General features: G+C 48.0%; 1 protein-coding gene and 1 pseudogene across 1 annotated transcript in view; one reads left to right on the forward strand and one right to left on the reverse strand.

Annotated features, from left to right (window-relative positions):
- The window catches only part of LOC146202688 (uncharacterized), a 30867-nt gene extending 21167 nt beyond the window's left edge, over window positions 1-9700 (reverse strand). The window contains exons 1-2 of the mRNA XM_084601800.1: window positions 8945-9700; window positions 8557-8914 (exon numbers count right to left, since the gene is read on the reverse strand). Coding sequence (XP_084457926.1) covers window positions 8557-8914; window positions 8945-9604 — 1018 coding nt within the window. The 5' untranslated portion in view covers window positions 9605-9700. The remainder of the gene's footprint in view (window positions 1-8556; window positions 8915-8944) is intronic.
- A 472-nt stretch (window positions 9701-10172) lies between these two features.
- LOC146202689 (endochitinase-like) lies at window positions 10173-12925 on the forward strand (annotated as a pseudogene).
- The last annotated feature ends 394 nt before the right edge of the window (window positions 12926-13319 follow it).

Consider the following 13319-nt stretch of genomic DNA (forward strand, 5'->3'; position numbering starts at 1 on the left):
TTCCCGGTAGCATATAGTTTCCGCTGACAGTGACAGTGTTTACAGAGTTTAGCATGCCAAAGCGGCTCAGGCTGTGAGGGACGCTGTAGGGGTGCGTTTCAAATAATTTCGATGACCTGAGGTTCTTTAACATGGACTGCCATCGCACGGTACACGGGAGACTTGCGTTTCGCCTCCACCAAAGCGCGATCTCAACGGCCGGGATCGAAACTGTGTACCTCGGCCCAGCACTCGAGCACCCTAATCACTCAGACACCACGGCGGGGTTCAGCTGTACAATAGTCGCTTCATTTAGCCAAAGAGTATATTGCTTATAGTAGAGCAATGCTTGAACTGGTGCTTTTGTAAATTGCTTGTACAACGCATTATGAAAGCTTCAATGCTTTGTTTGTGCCTGTCACGTTTAAAACTTTTCCGTTACATGGAGGCGTTGTTGGGTGTTATTTTTGTTAGCCCACTCCTGCGCTGTAATGATTAAGCGCTGAAGGGCACGCAGAAGATAAACAAAAATAAAAATAGGCTGAAATGCTGTAGCCTTGGGATGAGGCGCGGTCGTGCAGTTTGAAGCCTCCTCGCATGATGAAAAATGCTTAGCTATGAGTGGTAAAGACTACAATGACTAGGCGTGACTCATCATGACTACTAAACGACCAGTGTGTCAAACGACCACTTAAATAACAGCAACTGACAAGAAGTGAGCGAAAATACTTCACCATGAGTGATACTGATTACAATGAATAGGCATAACGCATCATACTACGAAACGAAGAGTAGAAAGGACCGCAACTGACTGCAAAGAAGTAAAAATGCTTAGCGACGAGTGATAATGGCTACAATGACTAGGCATGACACATAATGACTTTTAATTACTATACGTAAGACCAATATGTGAAAAGACAACTTGAATGACCGCAACTGACTGAAAACGAGTAAAATGTTTGGTTATGAGCAATAATTACAGGAAAGAAAAGGAAAAAGAAACAGGCAAATGATACGACAAAAGTGGTAAGAGGCAAAACGAAAGAGGCAAACGATAAGAAGGAAACGATGAGGAGCAAATGATAGGAGAGGAAGGGTAGATTTTTGCGGTTCTCCTTTTAAGTTACATCTAAGAAACTCTGTACTTTTTGTCATCCTCATATATTAGTAACTTTCGGACTTGAATTTGTGTCATCTGCGGTGAACTTTATATGCCAGGACTAAAATTTATTACATCAGACAGCTTTAGGACGTCCGAGACTTTCCATAGGGGGTCCCTATTAGTTCATATATTTAGCTCAACAACATTTAACTAACTTTAGGAGTGTACGCTTCGTAAAAGCAATAACGATACATTCGTTATTTAGAGAGTGCGGCACAACGCGTGAATTGCTTACCTTTTCTTGATTCATTAATTTCCTGTTCACGTTAATCAACTTCATTAGAGAAGAGAACAGAGCGCTGGGGGGAAGGGGGTAAAGGGCTGCTCTGTAGTAGTCTTTCTGTGTCGGAACCTATACATACGCTGCTATTACCCATCGCGTTATCCCGCATCAGTCGAAAGAGTTAGTGTGGGTGCAGAAACTACGAAAGCAAGAAAGAAACCAAGGGAATAACTGAAGTTGTTGGAGAAAACAAAGCTGAACGGGGCTACAATACGACTGCTACGCTTAAGCGAAACAGAGGGGAGATGGTTGAGCTTAGCTACTCTAGATAGCAACTGCCTACGCCTTGCACGAATCACAATGCACAGCAGCCTGGCTACGCACGTCAAAAACAGGCCAAAATTATGAAGGGCATCTGACTCAAAATCTATTGCTTTTTTTCTCCCACTTATAAACGTACACTGCTGAGAAGAAAATTAGTCATTGTTATGGTGCGTCTTTTGGCTTGTTTATTGTCATTCGTTAAAAGCCAGAAAAATTTTAAAAAAAGAAAACTGGCATTTCTTATCTGCCCACCAATGGACTAAGTTGAATTCGTTAGCGGTGTACAAGCAGTTGGTGAGGATGAAAAGCGTCGAAGCATTTCCTCGCGAAAAACTCACTCGCGACAGGGAGGTGATTCCGCATAGAACACTGGGAAAAACAATGCTCAAAACGCGCGCTACCTCGCACAATTCGCGCATCCTCTGCAGCAAGAACAGCGCCTTTCGTTCAACCGTCGCAGGTAATAGCGAACCCTGGAGCACATGCTGGGTCATAAATGTCCGGCGTCAGTCTAACGCGTTATTTTGCCATCTTTAACCACATTGTCTCTAAATATATCAGCACACTGCATGTGGCACATATGCACGAAGCAGTTATAAAGCACGTTTCCTCAATTTTCTAAGTTCGAAGTCGCAACAGCACATCAATAAAGTAATGGTCATTCTATAGCCATTTGTTAAAGCGTTTCTTGGCATAAGTACGGCTAGATACTATTTATTCATCCTTTCTAAATCATTTACTTATGGGCTTGTTTCCAACATCACTGTCTCTTTAGAGAGCATCGCCCCTCAACGGAATGAAACTGCCGACGCAAAAGGGTGCAAAAAAAAAGACACACAGCCGAGACCGAATCGCCTTCCCTTGTTCCGGAACATGTAAACATTTCATCACTGGCCTCGGCGATAGCGGAGAAAAAAATGAGCTAAGGCTAAATAAATAACCCTAGGGAATCTCGTCATCGTTCGAGCGAGCTGCAGATGTTACTCTGACGAGTCCCGGATTGAATATTTCAGTGATGTCATAGCCCATAGCCCGATAAAAAATAATAGCTAAATAGCGCCTGCCGGAGGCTTATTACCTAGCTAAAGAATTGAATTCTTCCGGCACAAAGTAAAATAACACCGGACTTGCCTGGTCTGCGTTCTCTCCTTAGCAGTGCTGGCATCTCAAGCTGCGGAACACAGCGTCCGGGTTTGCCGCTACGTCGAGTCCGCGCTTCAGGCTAAAAGCAATAAATATTCGGAGCCTTTTTGGGAAACACAAGTGTGTTTTCCAAAGTAGACAATAGAGAAATGATCACTTTGCCACTGAGAAGCAATATTTATGCCACATTCTTGGGCGGCGTCTCGTGTGCATTCGTTTTGAAGCGCCCCTCGAGTTTCAAAACGTTAAACAGGCGGCGAGCTCACCGAGTCATATTGCATCTCTTTTCTGCCATTATTTGCATTTAGCCAGTTTGTTTGCTGCTAGAATGGCGAGAATAATTCGCTTGGCTATAATTACACTTTTGTCATATTCTAGCATTGAACTGAATGCATGCAGCATAAACTAGCCATAGTTTATTGGATTTGAACAACAACTCTTGATGCGTAAAACAATGGGCCACAAAACAGAAAACGGCACGCTGAAGATAACATTCAGATGACAGTGCGGTTATGTCTGAGGTTATGAAGTTATGCCTTGCTTCCGCTAAAGCCCTGCTTGCGTTTAACGCTGGAGATGGTTTGAATTAAAAGAGCGCTGTTCTCGAACTTTGGTCACGTTCTTTTTTAAATAGTGTTGCAGAAAAACCACCGCACGATGTATGCTAACAACGTTCATACAGTGCATGTGTACTTCCGCACGTGGAACGCTAACTTCGGTGTTAAATGCTCATACTTGCTGTTCTTTGATGGTTAAGCGCAGTGGTTACAGTGTAGGCTAGTTAAGCTTGCGCTATGCATATTTCGAGCCTGGTGCGGCAATTTTCGTTTCTTTTTGCTACTTAGAGTAATTATCGTCTTCGCAGGTCATGCTTTGCGGCCGAGCAGTTTCGAATAGAACATTCAGTTAGTTTCCAGATCATACCTGGCGCAGCGCAGTGTCGCTGTATTTCACAGCGCAAGCAGTACTATACAGGGTGTCGCACCTCAAGCTTTCCGCACTTCTAAATAGTATGTTTAGTGAAATAAGGCCACTTTTGTCTGTATAGAATTTCCAGTGGTTTATGCATCAGAATATGGTCAACATGTGCAAACTAGGAGGCTTGTGAACAAACATTTAATAGTTAGCCTATCAAGATTAGGATCATGTTTTGAGGGGCTTGTAGCCCATCGTAAGCAATTTTGGATATGAGCTTTTGGAACTTTGAAAATGCCATTCGGGTCGGCGTTTTATCAGGGAAAATTATGGGGACTCACATGGGCAAACGCGCAACCGTGCTGCTACAGCAGCACCATGCAACCACGCCTACCAGTGCGCGTGGCACATCTGCGAGCGGGCGAGGACGCTACAGGTGCGCTGCTGATAATGATATCGCTGATAATCTGATACCCTTCCTTTATTTTTTATTTGTGTAAAATGTTTGGGGAAACTTCTTTCATATAAGCGAAATGAACTGCTCGTCCGTCCGTCCTTCCGTCCGTCGGTCTGTCTGTAGCTTTGGGCAGTATAGTCTCTATGCTCCAAAAGTGCCACCTACCAGCCACTTTAAACCGCACCCCTAGAAAGAGAGCTGTCGACACACTCATCGCCACCCTCGATCGGACGCCTCACACCACCCCAGCCCATCACCCTTCAAGGCATCCTCCATAACCTACCCACATAACTATATTCTGAAGAGCCATTCCCCAAATGATATCCACTAACCAGAAGCTCAAACAAACAAACAAAAAAAAACAAACGACGGCGAAATTGCATTCAAAGGCACAGTGGCACAGTCAGCTGTCCTTATGAAGAACCACCGGTCAGCCGCGTTCCCATTCAACAACTAGGTATGGGTCTGCCACCCATTTTCCGCACACTCTACCCATCTCCTGAATTCATATCCTCCCTCCAGGAGCGTCCCCAACCACCCTGAAGCACCTAATTTCTTCTGTCTCAGCCTTCCGAAAAATATCTCTCGCGTATGCGAAAACCAAAGCACTTAGTTAACCAACGATGCATGGTGCCTTAACTTACTAAGAATTCTCGAATCAGATGTTTGATCATCCGGTTATAACTATCTTCCTACTTCTCTCCCAAACCCTCTCTAGAAAAAAACAGATTTCTGGTTATGCTCACCGCGCTTGTCAACCTTGGAAAGTAACAAAGGACCGGGCACGGCAAATCATAACCACCCCGTACTAAATTTCCTTAGGAAATGTGGATTACGTACCACTAACCATAAATTTGTGAACACAATTTTATGCAGACAGGCACTCTATCACATTCAGGCATACCAGCCAAGTAGGTTTGCGGCAGTCATTATACTACCAAGCGATCCCCAAGTCGTCGCCTGGATTCGAAGCAAAGACATCTACAACTGAACTAATAAGTGGGCCTAGCTGTCACAAACCTTAATTTCTTTAAAGAATGGGGCAAATTTGAAGCGTCACGTATTGAGCATGTTGATCACGAAGATCCTGTCGTGTTAGCCCAGGCAGGGGGGGCGCCGTTGCACCCGCGCCGGAACGCAGCCAGAGAAAGCAGTCCAGACACCGAGCTCCCAAGCGACGAAATGAACCCCCGTTTATTCTCGCACTCCGCTTTTATACACTTGCGCCACACTTGCGCCACAGATACACTAGCGCCACTATCGCAGTCGCAGCTGCCAGCCAAGCCAAGCCAAACCAAAACAGATGATAACAGCACATCCCCCTTTTCAAGCACTATTAACTTTACATGCATACACTTCAAAATAACATTGGAACACACCCAAGAAAACACGACAGAACACAGTCACTCCAGCATCAGTCGTCCACGCCCAGCCTTATGGGTTTGCGAACAACTCTTCCAAATCTGGTCGTAGTTACAATTCTAGCTTGAGAATTGCCACCGTCAGTCTCCGTCTGAGTTAGAGGCACCAAAGCTTCCGGAGCTTCGTCAAATTGGTTGTCTACTCCAGTTACCAATCCGGCCCTGCTGGGCTGTTCCTGACTGTCCGGAAGTTCGTAGTTCCCGCTATCTACCCGGTCTTTTGGGAGACGGTTAAGCACTCTCCTGTTTCGACGGACTTCAACTCCGTTTTCCGTTTGAACACGGTATGAACGCGGCTGTGGTGCTGCTCCGAGCACTGTACCTTTGGTACGGAGATCAGTCACCCACACCACATCACCTGCTTCCAGCTTTGGGAGATTTTTAGACCGGTGACGTCGGTCGAAGTGGCGGCTTTGCCCCTTTCTGACTTTACGGTCCTTGGCTGCCGCTTCTTGCAGACAGCATTGTCCCGGATTGCGGTGCGAAGGCAGCATTGGGACTCTCGTCCTAAGCCTTCTACCCATCAGTATCTCCGCTGGGCTGACGTTCAGAACACCAGGTGTGGCCCTATAAGCCAGCAAGGCTAAGTAAGGGTCGTCCGATTTTAGAATGAGATTCTTAACCGTCTTTACCATACGTTCGACTTCCGCGTTTCCCTGGGGGTGCCTCGGACTCGAGGTGACATGACGGAAGCCATACAGTTTTGCAAATTTCTCGAACTCGACACTGACAAATTGGGGACCATTGTCGGTCACCACACACTCGGGAATGCCATGTCTCGCAAAAATGCTTTTCATTCGGCTTATCACGGTAGCAGACTTTGTTGACGGAAGAATGGCAATCTCTGGGTATCGCGAAAGATAGTCTACTACGACAAGATATTGCCATCCCTGAATTTGAAACAGATCGATCCCTACTCTCTCCCAAGGAAAAGAGAGCGTTGGCGATGCAATCATCGGTTCGATCTGTTCTGGCGCATGCCTCGCGCAAACGCTGCACTGTTTCACGAATGACGCTATCTCAGTGCTAAGTCCCGGCCACCCGACAGAACCTTTAGCCACACTGCGGCATCGCGAGATGCCTTGGTGACCGTCATGCAGTTTGCTTAGCGCTTCCTTGCGAAAAGTCTGAGGAATGATAAGCCTCATACCTTTGAGCAGAAACCCGTTCACCAAAGTAATGCATGCACGTTCCTGCCAGTATGGCAAAAGATAACAGGGAACATTTTGTTTCCTGGGCCACCCTTTTTTGCACACTGTGCGCAAGCTTCGACACACTTCGTCTTTTGCTTGACCTTCTTTTACTCTTCTCAAGAAATCGTCGCCTGTTTCTAAACCCAGTAAACAAGCTTTCGAGTAAGCGGTTACCTCTGAGACAGGTAAACAGCTTTCCACTTTCGTACGAGCTAACGGCGAACGTGAAAGAGTATCAGCAGTGGTTAGCGATTTGCCTGGTACATATAATACAGAAAAACTGTATCGCATCAGGCGCAGACGAAAACGTTGAATTCTTGGCGGCATAGCATCGATTGCCATGTGACCCAACAGCGACACCAAGGGCTTGTGGTCAGTTTCAAAAACAACTTCCAGACCACGTATATACTCATCAAACCTTTCCGCTGCCCACGTCAACGCCAGCGCCTCCTTTTCGATCTGGGAGTACCGTTGCTCGGTTTTGGTGAGCGAACTAGAAGCGAATGCAACTGGTCTGCGTTGCCCGTCTTTTTGCTTTTAAAACAAAACTGCTCCCAGACCGAAAGACGATGCGTCAGCTGAAAGAGTGGTTTGTAGCGAAGCGTCGTACAAAGCCATGCATTGCGCTGAACAAATGAGCTCTTTGAGTTCTTGGAACGCTTTTTCCTGATTGCTGTCCCAGACCTAGTCCCTATCCTTGTGCAAAAGAACACGCATGGGAGCAGTCACTTGGGCTAAATGTGGCAGGAAGCGGCCCAAATGATTCGCCATGCCCAAAATGCTTCTAAGCTCAGTAACGTTTCTGGGTGCTCTCAAATCTTTTATAGCACTGACCTTCGCTGGATCAGTATGAATACCTTCCTCATTCAGAATGTGACCCAAAAAACGCACTTGCCTAACCCCGAATAAGCATTTCTCTTTGTTTAATGTCACATTTGCCGTTGCTAGGCGTGTGATCACGTTACTTAAACGCTCATCGCGTTGAGCTTTGCTTTCGCCAAACACTAGGACATCGTCCATGAAATTAACGACCCCCGGCAGGCCACCTAGTATCTCAGACATTCTCTTTTGGAAGTATTCCGGAGCGGAGGTAATTCCAAAGGGTAGTCGCGTGAAACAGTATCTACCGAAGGGTGTTAAGAACGTGGTTAGCTCTTCCGAGTCTTTACTGAGTCGCACCTGGTGGAAGCCTGAGTTGGCATCGAGCTTTGAAAACCATTTCGCTCCCGACAGTGACCCTAGAGCTTGATCCACAGTTGGTAACGTAAATCGCTCTCGAACTACGCATTTGTTCAATTTAGTAAGGTCTACGCAAACTCTCAGGTCTCCTGAGGGCTTCACTACCGGAACTATTCCGGCGCACCATTCGGTGGGCCCATCCACTTTCCTGATTATGCCTAAACGCTCCATTTTATCTATTTCGCGCTTCAGGGACTCCCTCAGGGGAATTGGTACCCTGCGTGGAGCGCTTATGGCATGCGGGATAGCGCCAGCTTGTAGCCTGATGGTGTACTGCCCTGGCATCGTACCTAGACCGCGGAACATTTCTGGAAAACGCGTCTCGTACTGCAGGTTTCCCGACTCGACCGCGTCTGCAAATTTCACGATACCTAAGACCTCAAGTGCAGGTAATCCTAGAAGGACGTCGCGTAACGGACTGACAACGTAGCATGTTTGATACACAGTTTTCTCTTTCCATGCGATCTCTGCTACGAATTTGCCTAGTACGTTAAGCTTACTGCCTCCTGCACCATGCAAGATTTCATCGGTTTTTACCAGTCGGGACGGTAATCCCGGAAACGTTGATGGTAATACTGACACTTCAGCACCTGAGTCAACCTTTGCAAAAATGGGCACAGAATTAATGCGCACCTGAACAAATCGCGCTTTTCTGCATGCATCTATTGATCCCACGAAAGTCTCTCCAGTTTCCTGGTTGACCGCTGAGACGCGTACCTTTCGTTGAGCGGAAGCCGTTGCTTTCTTCAAGCAGGCCTTTGCGAAATGTCCCTTCTTGCCACAGTGGAGACACTTGGCAGCTCTGGCTGGGCACATTGTCCTGGGGTGGGCGTCGCCACTGCAGAAAGGACACCGCACCTCCGGGGTTCGTTGCCCATGCTGCCGCACCTCCGGCGTTCGTTGCCCATGCAGACGTCCCTTGTGCCTCTGTTGAACCACCGCGTCCACATTGGGGTCCTGGTCACGAATTTCCGATGACTGATGGCTGTGTTGTCCTCGTAGAGTACTTTGCTGCTGTTGGACGCTTTCCTTTAAGCGAGCCTTCGACAGCGCCGAAGCCAGCGTTAGCTGAGAATCCATTTGCAAAGCTTCCGAGAGCTTTGCGTCGCGGAGCCCGACAACCAGTCTGTCTCGGATCATTCGTTCTTTTAGTTCACCGTAGTCGCAACGTTCCGCCAAGCCGTGTAGCGCAGTGACGAACTGGTCTACCGACTCTCCTGGCATTTGTACGCGTCTGTGAAAACAGGCGCTTTCGTACACGATGTTCCTCTCTTTTACGAAGTGCCCGTCGAACTTTTTCTTTACGGTTTCATAGTTCTTGGCGTCTTCGTCAGATAGTGAAAACGTCTTGAATATGTCACGAGCTTGCCTCCCCATTGTGTACAACAGCGTTCGTACCTGAGCCTCCCCGGAGCATTCGTTGAGTCCCGTTGCATATCGGAAGTCGTCGAAATGTTCGATCCACGCCGGCCACTCTGACGTGCGGTCAAAGTCCAGCGGTGGCGGTTGCTGCAGTCCATGCAGCCGTATTGAAGGCGTCTTCGACATCGTGGATGGAAGGTGCCTGGCTCAGTGCGAAGATTCTTGACCATCTGACATCATGTCGTAGACGGCCACTTCTGACACCATGTCGTGTTAGCCCAGGCAGGGGGGGGGGGGGGGGGGGGGCGCCGTTGCACCCGCGCCGGAACGCAGCCAGAGAAAGCAGTCCAGACACCGAGCTCCCAAGCGACGAAATGAACCCCCGTTTATTCTCGCACTCCGCTTTTATACACTTGCGCCACACTTGCGCCACAGATACACTAGCGCCACTATCGCAGTCGCAGCTGCCAGCCAAGCCAAGCCAAACCAAAACAGATGATAACAGCACAGATCCCATCCACTGAGCTTCCTTTGTGCGTCATCTGTTAAAGATTTATTACAATGCAATGTGGCAGAAAAAAAACCCCAATGCTTGCAGCCAGCATTCTGACAATATATAGACGCCTTGCACTGACGACAGGGCTTCAGTTAGGAGCAGTGTCAGTGCTGCCAGAACATAGGCTGATAGAGTTCGCCATACCATCAAAGGGATCGCCTGTGTAGCTTTTACCAGCCTATGAATCCTTCAGTTATAATGCACGGAAGGTAAGGGAGGGGGCGGGGGTAACGAAAATTTACTTATTTTCGTAAAATCGTTTTAATTTGGATGTAACTTGTTCAACAGCAGTGCGTTTGTTTCAGAGAAGGCCACAGTATGTACTGGCGCTTTTTTGAAATATACGCTAATTTATGCGTGCATTACTATGCAGAATCTATGCTCACAACATGAAGCCCTGTTTCGTCGATTTATACAGCAATTCTAAAATGGTGGCTCTATATCGTCACCTAAAGCGCTTTGCCCTATTAAATCGGTGGTCCTTTGGTTGCGCTTGCTTAGAAAGAGCGACCATAAATCCGAAACATTTCACAGGTGATCAATGCGATTGATTCGCTGAGGAATGCAATATCAATTGGGTTTCAATTTTTTGAACTAAATGACTCGTGGCTTCCTTTTTGCGCAGTGATTTCAACCAGCACGTGCGCCAAGAATTTGTGGCACCCTATGTGCGTAGCTGCGCAAACTGACGCTTGCGGTGTGAGTGCGCAGCCAGAGGCTGGAATATCGGGAGAAAGGCTGCGGCGATGGCTGATTATATTCCAAAGCAGAGTGAATCAAAGGATGCTTTTTTTGTGTGGATTAAAAATCCGCTCATAGCTATAAATGAGACACGGTCATTTTCTCTGTGGCTTCAGAAAACAACACCTGACAATTTTTGCTGACAGGGGGCTAGGGTTCTTGTGCTAACGTATTAAAAAAAATTACTAATAAGTATGCTTCTCGAAACTGCACATATGAGTGCTGCGTTTTTGAACCTATATACCGCAGACTGAACACGCAGTGCTGAACAGAGGCGGCTGTGGATGTTAGCTTCGGCAGTGTGGAAAGTGATTGGCCATAGACGAACCCCTGCTCGAGCGGTACGTTTAATTCGGGCCAATTTTGCGCAAGCAGAAGCGTTCTAGCAATGCCTCCTCCTCCATTGCGCCGCTCTCGCTTAGGGATCACGGCCGCTGTGCCCAAAGGATGCAGTATCGAAGCCCGGCAGCGACGGCCGCTTTTCGATGGAAGCGAGAAGCAAGGAGCCGTGTGGTGTGCGATGTCAGTGCACGGTAAAGAATCCCAGGTGGTCTAAATTTCCGAAGTCCTTCACTAGGGTGTCTTTCATAGGTTGAGTCGCTTTGGTACGTGAAAACCCATGAACCAAACCAAACCAGTTCACTTAATTTGCTTTCTGCTTTTTACTTTCTGCGATATCGCAATTAATTAATCCTTCGTGTGCGTGTGTGAAAGCACGAGCGCTCCTCGTTCGCTCGGCCGGTTACGCTGATGGGGGGCGACGCCTAGGCTCCTTCCAGAAACGGGCGTCCAAGAGCTGTGTTATAAATCTAGGAAGGGTAAAGGTTAAGTGGTTCGAAAATGGGCTTGTTATATGGAATCATGACTTGGATTTCCAAATTCAATTTTCTGCATAAAGTATCATGTTGGTGGAGTTGATAAAGGCTTCAAAACGTTTCTAGAAAACTTGCTGACGTAGACACAACACAAAAATAAACAAGGCACTCACAGGACGGCGAACTTTGATTATAGCTGCTGTACTGGGGTTTGTCATGACTGCGTCTTGGTGTTCTAAAAAAAATGACCCCGGGAAATGAGCTGCTTGAACAGCAATTATCATGTGAACATCGAGAGCAGTTGCTGCGAATTGCGCGCGACAACTGTAATACCCCCCCCCCCCCCCCCCCCCCTTCCATTTTTTTTTGTCACTAGGTTCGTGGGCCTGAAGAGCTCGACATCGGAGCTAAACCCGTGGGCGTGCCTTGGAGGCAGATGCGAGGACGGGTCGCGGTTCGCAACACTGGTCAAAGGACTGCGCACATAGGTGACATTCATGCGGAACTCGGCCGAAAGGCTTCGCAGGAAAACCTGTCAGGGGCTGCTGCTCTATTAGAAGCACCCGGGGCGCGAGCACAGGGTAAACGTAAGCGTTCTGCTGGCCGATTCGCGCAAAACTTACACAGTAAATAATCTGCTCGTATTGGTGGTGCTCCCGCTGAAAACGCGGCCGCGGCGCGACTCCTGCTGCTTGCAGTCCATCAACTAGACCCTGGACGTCGTGTTGGTAAACGGCCACCGGTCGGTCAACCCACGTCACTTCCCGCTTACAGCGTATGCAATCCCGATGCGCATCCTACTGCGTGCCTGACACCAGGGTCAGTACGACCTGCGGCAAGCCATCGATGACATCGCCTTCGAGACAGACGACTTTTGCAAGTCTGTGCTGAGCGTGTCCTTCGCGGGCGTCTCCTTTACTTTGCGCCACAGGAGCCTGCACCGTGTGGGCGCAGCGGTGTCAAGACCCGGAGTCCTGGGCCATGCACCAACAAGTACTAACTGCTCAGCTACGTCGAGGTTCTGGAGCGGCTGCGCAAGGAAGGCTGGAAGCGAAGTTACCACCACTGCAGCCGTTGCCCGTTCGCCAGGAAAGAATTGCAGTTGGTCGCCTACGAGAACTAGGAGAGCCTGGGTGATAAGCAGGCCTGGATGAGGTATGTTCACGACTGGTATTATGGGATGCTGACATGGACGACTTCGATGGCCTGGTGGCAAAACCGTGTGCGTTCCTACGCAAGGTCTACGAAGTGGTGCACGAAAGAACATCGCATCACCCAAGTCCCAGCCCCGTGAAGTCATACAGAAAGTTCCTTTATCTTGAACAGGCAATGATGCACAGTGAGGTTGATGGCCTGGGCCATGGAAATTTTCCTGCTGGATGCAGGATTCTCTAGCCTCTTGTGCATGCCAAACTCGGAGTGAGAAGTGGCATGCACCGTCTTTGCCAAAAGTAACAGGCTTCATGGTTCGTTTTTTGCTTTTATTCTATAGCCAACATGAACTTCCAGAGGATCATAACAGGTTAACAAGTGAGGACAGGAGCTCACCTTTACTTTGCACAGATTTACAGCTTCAGAAGTGGAACGAATGTTCTGCTACCCAACTGAGAAGCGGAGCAGGCAGCCTGATAACGTTTGGAAAAGATGGCGCATATGTATATAAAGCACTGCTGACGTGGTGATGCTCAAAAATGTTTCCCCTTTTTTTCTACGCAAATACTCCGCGTAGACTTGCTCTCAAGCAGTAGTGGGAAAAGGAACGGATCAATCGAGTTAAAGCTTGTCATTC

Source organism: Amblyomma maculatum, chromosome 1, assembly GCF_055883805.1.
Source record: "Amblyomma maculatum isolate TAMU_Amacu chromosome 1, ASM5588380v1, whole genome shotgun sequence".
Taxonomy (NCBI): Eukaryota; Metazoa; Arthropoda; class Arachnida; order Ixodida; family Ixodidae; genus Amblyomma; species Amblyomma maculatum.